The 2181-nt window shown below is 50.7% G+C and overlaps 1 protein-coding gene across 1 annotated transcript in view; it reads right to left on the minus strand.

The window, feature by feature from the left end:
* Positions 1-2181, minus strand: part of LOC105824231 (clathrin heavy chain 2-like) — a 39587-nt gene that overhangs the window by 22258 nt on the left and 15148 nt on the right. The window contains 2 exon segments of the mRNA XM_012661603.1: positions 1128-1263; positions 1916-2017. Coding sequence (XP_012517057.1) covers positions 1128-1263; positions 1916-2017 — 238 coding nt within the window.

The raw sequence follows: 2181 nt of genomic DNA on the forward strand, positions 1-2181 counted from the left end.
GCCAGGCATTGACTTCCCCTCTCCAGCTATGAAAGTCCTAGATGGCATCTTCTTCCAATAGAAGCTGTTTTGTCTACATTGAAAATTAGTTGTTTAGTGCAGCCGACTTCATCAACGATCTTAGGTAGGTCTTCTGGATAACTTGCTGCAGCTTCTGTCCTAGCACTTGCTGCTTCACTTTGCACTTTTGTGTTATGGAGACGGCTTCTTTCCTCAAACCTCATGGACCAGCCTCTGCCAGCTTCAAACTTTTCTTCTGCAGCTTCCTCACGTCTCTCAGCCTTCACAGAACTGAAGAGTCAGGGCCTTCTTGCTCTAGGTTAGACTTTGGCTTAAGGGAATGCTGTGGCTGGTTGGATCTTCTGTCCAGACCACTCAAACTTTCTCCGTATCAGCAATAAGGCTGTTTGGCTTTCTTAAAATTTGTGTGTTCACTGGAGTGGCACCTTTAATTCCTTCAAGAACTTCTCCTTTATTCACAACTTGGCTGTTTGGTGCAGGAGGCCTGGCTTTTGGCCTATCTCAGCTTTCAATATGCCTTCCTTACTAGGCCTAATCAGTTTCTAGCTTTTGACTCCTTTTACTTGAATACTTGGAGGTCACTGTAGGGTTATTAATTGGCTTAATTTGAATATTGTCGTGTCTCAGGTAAAAGGGAGGCCTCAGGACAGGGACAGGGAAGGGGAACAGCACATGTATCGATTAAGTTCACTGTCTTATATGGGTGTGGTTTGTGGTGCCCCAAAACAATTAAGATAGTAACATCAAAGATCACTGATCACAAAGCAGCATAACAGATATAATAATAATGAAAAAGTTTGAAATATTGCAAGAATTACCAAACTACGGCAGACAGGAAGTAAGCACATGCTGTTGGAAAAATAACGCCAACAGACTTGCTTGACACAGGGTTGCCATAAACCTTCGATCTGTAAAAAATGCAGCATCTGAGTAGCGCAATAAAGCAAAGTGCAACAAAACAAGGTATGCCTGTATCTGAAACCGTTCGATAAATTAAACTTTGAAACTGGTTGGGGGGTCATTTCAGAAACTGTTTATAAAGGTGCTACATTCAGATGACTGGGGCAGAGTGACACACTATTCTCTGGGCCTGGGGTTTGGCTGACTCACCTTCGAAAAGAAATTGACCGTCCGAGTGTGGTCCAGCCGGGGTGACAGCACCACCAGCAGGTCATTGACGAGAAGTGGTTTGTAATCCAGATAGAACTGCAGGGCTCTGTAGTAGAGCTCCACGTTGGCAACCTGGGCGGGGAAGGCGAGGGTCATTCCCTGCCTGTCGCCAACGCCCCATGGCTCCTCCCAGCCGGGCCTGACACCACCCCAGGAGGATGAACGGTGCTGGCACGCTGCTCTGCCACGGCCGTGGTATTCTTTTCCTCAGCACTCACACTTCTCTTACAAGGCAGGGCACTCTAGTTCCTGCCTCACCCCAGCACCTATGCCAGCATCTGGTGCAGGGTCAACACTCACCCAGTATCTCTTGAGTGAATGATTGAGTGTCATCAGCCAGAATAAACCCAAAAAGATACGTTTTCATCCAAGGAAGAGTCCCCCAGCCCTCCTCGGACAGGTCGGTTCAAGCTGTAAACAAGTGGGCAGCAAGTCCTGTCACATCCCCAGTGCCTCTGAGTCCAGGCACCATGCACTCAGACCCTGAGTGAGCCCGGAGCCGGCCCAGGCACAGCAGGCTCCTACGCAGAGGGCGGGGCCACGCTGGGCAGACCCTGTGCCTATCCTCCCGGGTCTCAGGGTCCAGCCAGGCTGCTGTGTCTCTTGGCACTTTCCCTGCTGGTCATCGTTCTCTTGCTGGGCAATGTCACTGGATGGCTGCTGTGGCACCAGTGTCAGGGCCTGCACACAGCTCTGTTGTTCAAGGGAGCAAGGTAATTCCCACCATCCAGAAGGGCATGAGCCCAGCCAGCAGCGATGACCGAGTCTGCATGAGCGTGCAGGGGTCCAAGGTGATGTGTGGGGCACAGCCAGTGCTGGAGCCACACTGGGGGCAGGGGACAGGCACCACTGGAGCCTTCAGCAATGTGAGGTTTAGGGGACCCGGTAGCCATGTGGGGCCTATTGGGCTTTGCAGACCAAAAGTGGACGCGGTATTATCACAGTCCTCTATGATTTACTGACAATGCCAACCTCCTCCTCCCCGCTCGC

This window comes from Propithecus coquereli, unplaced genomic scaffold, assembly GCF_000956105.1.
Source record: "Propithecus coquereli isolate 6110/MARCELLA unplaced genomic scaffold, Pcoq_1.0 Scaffold723, whole genome shotgun sequence".
Classification (NCBI taxonomy): Eukaryota; Metazoa; Chordata; class Mammalia; order Primates; family Indriidae; genus Propithecus; species Propithecus coquereli.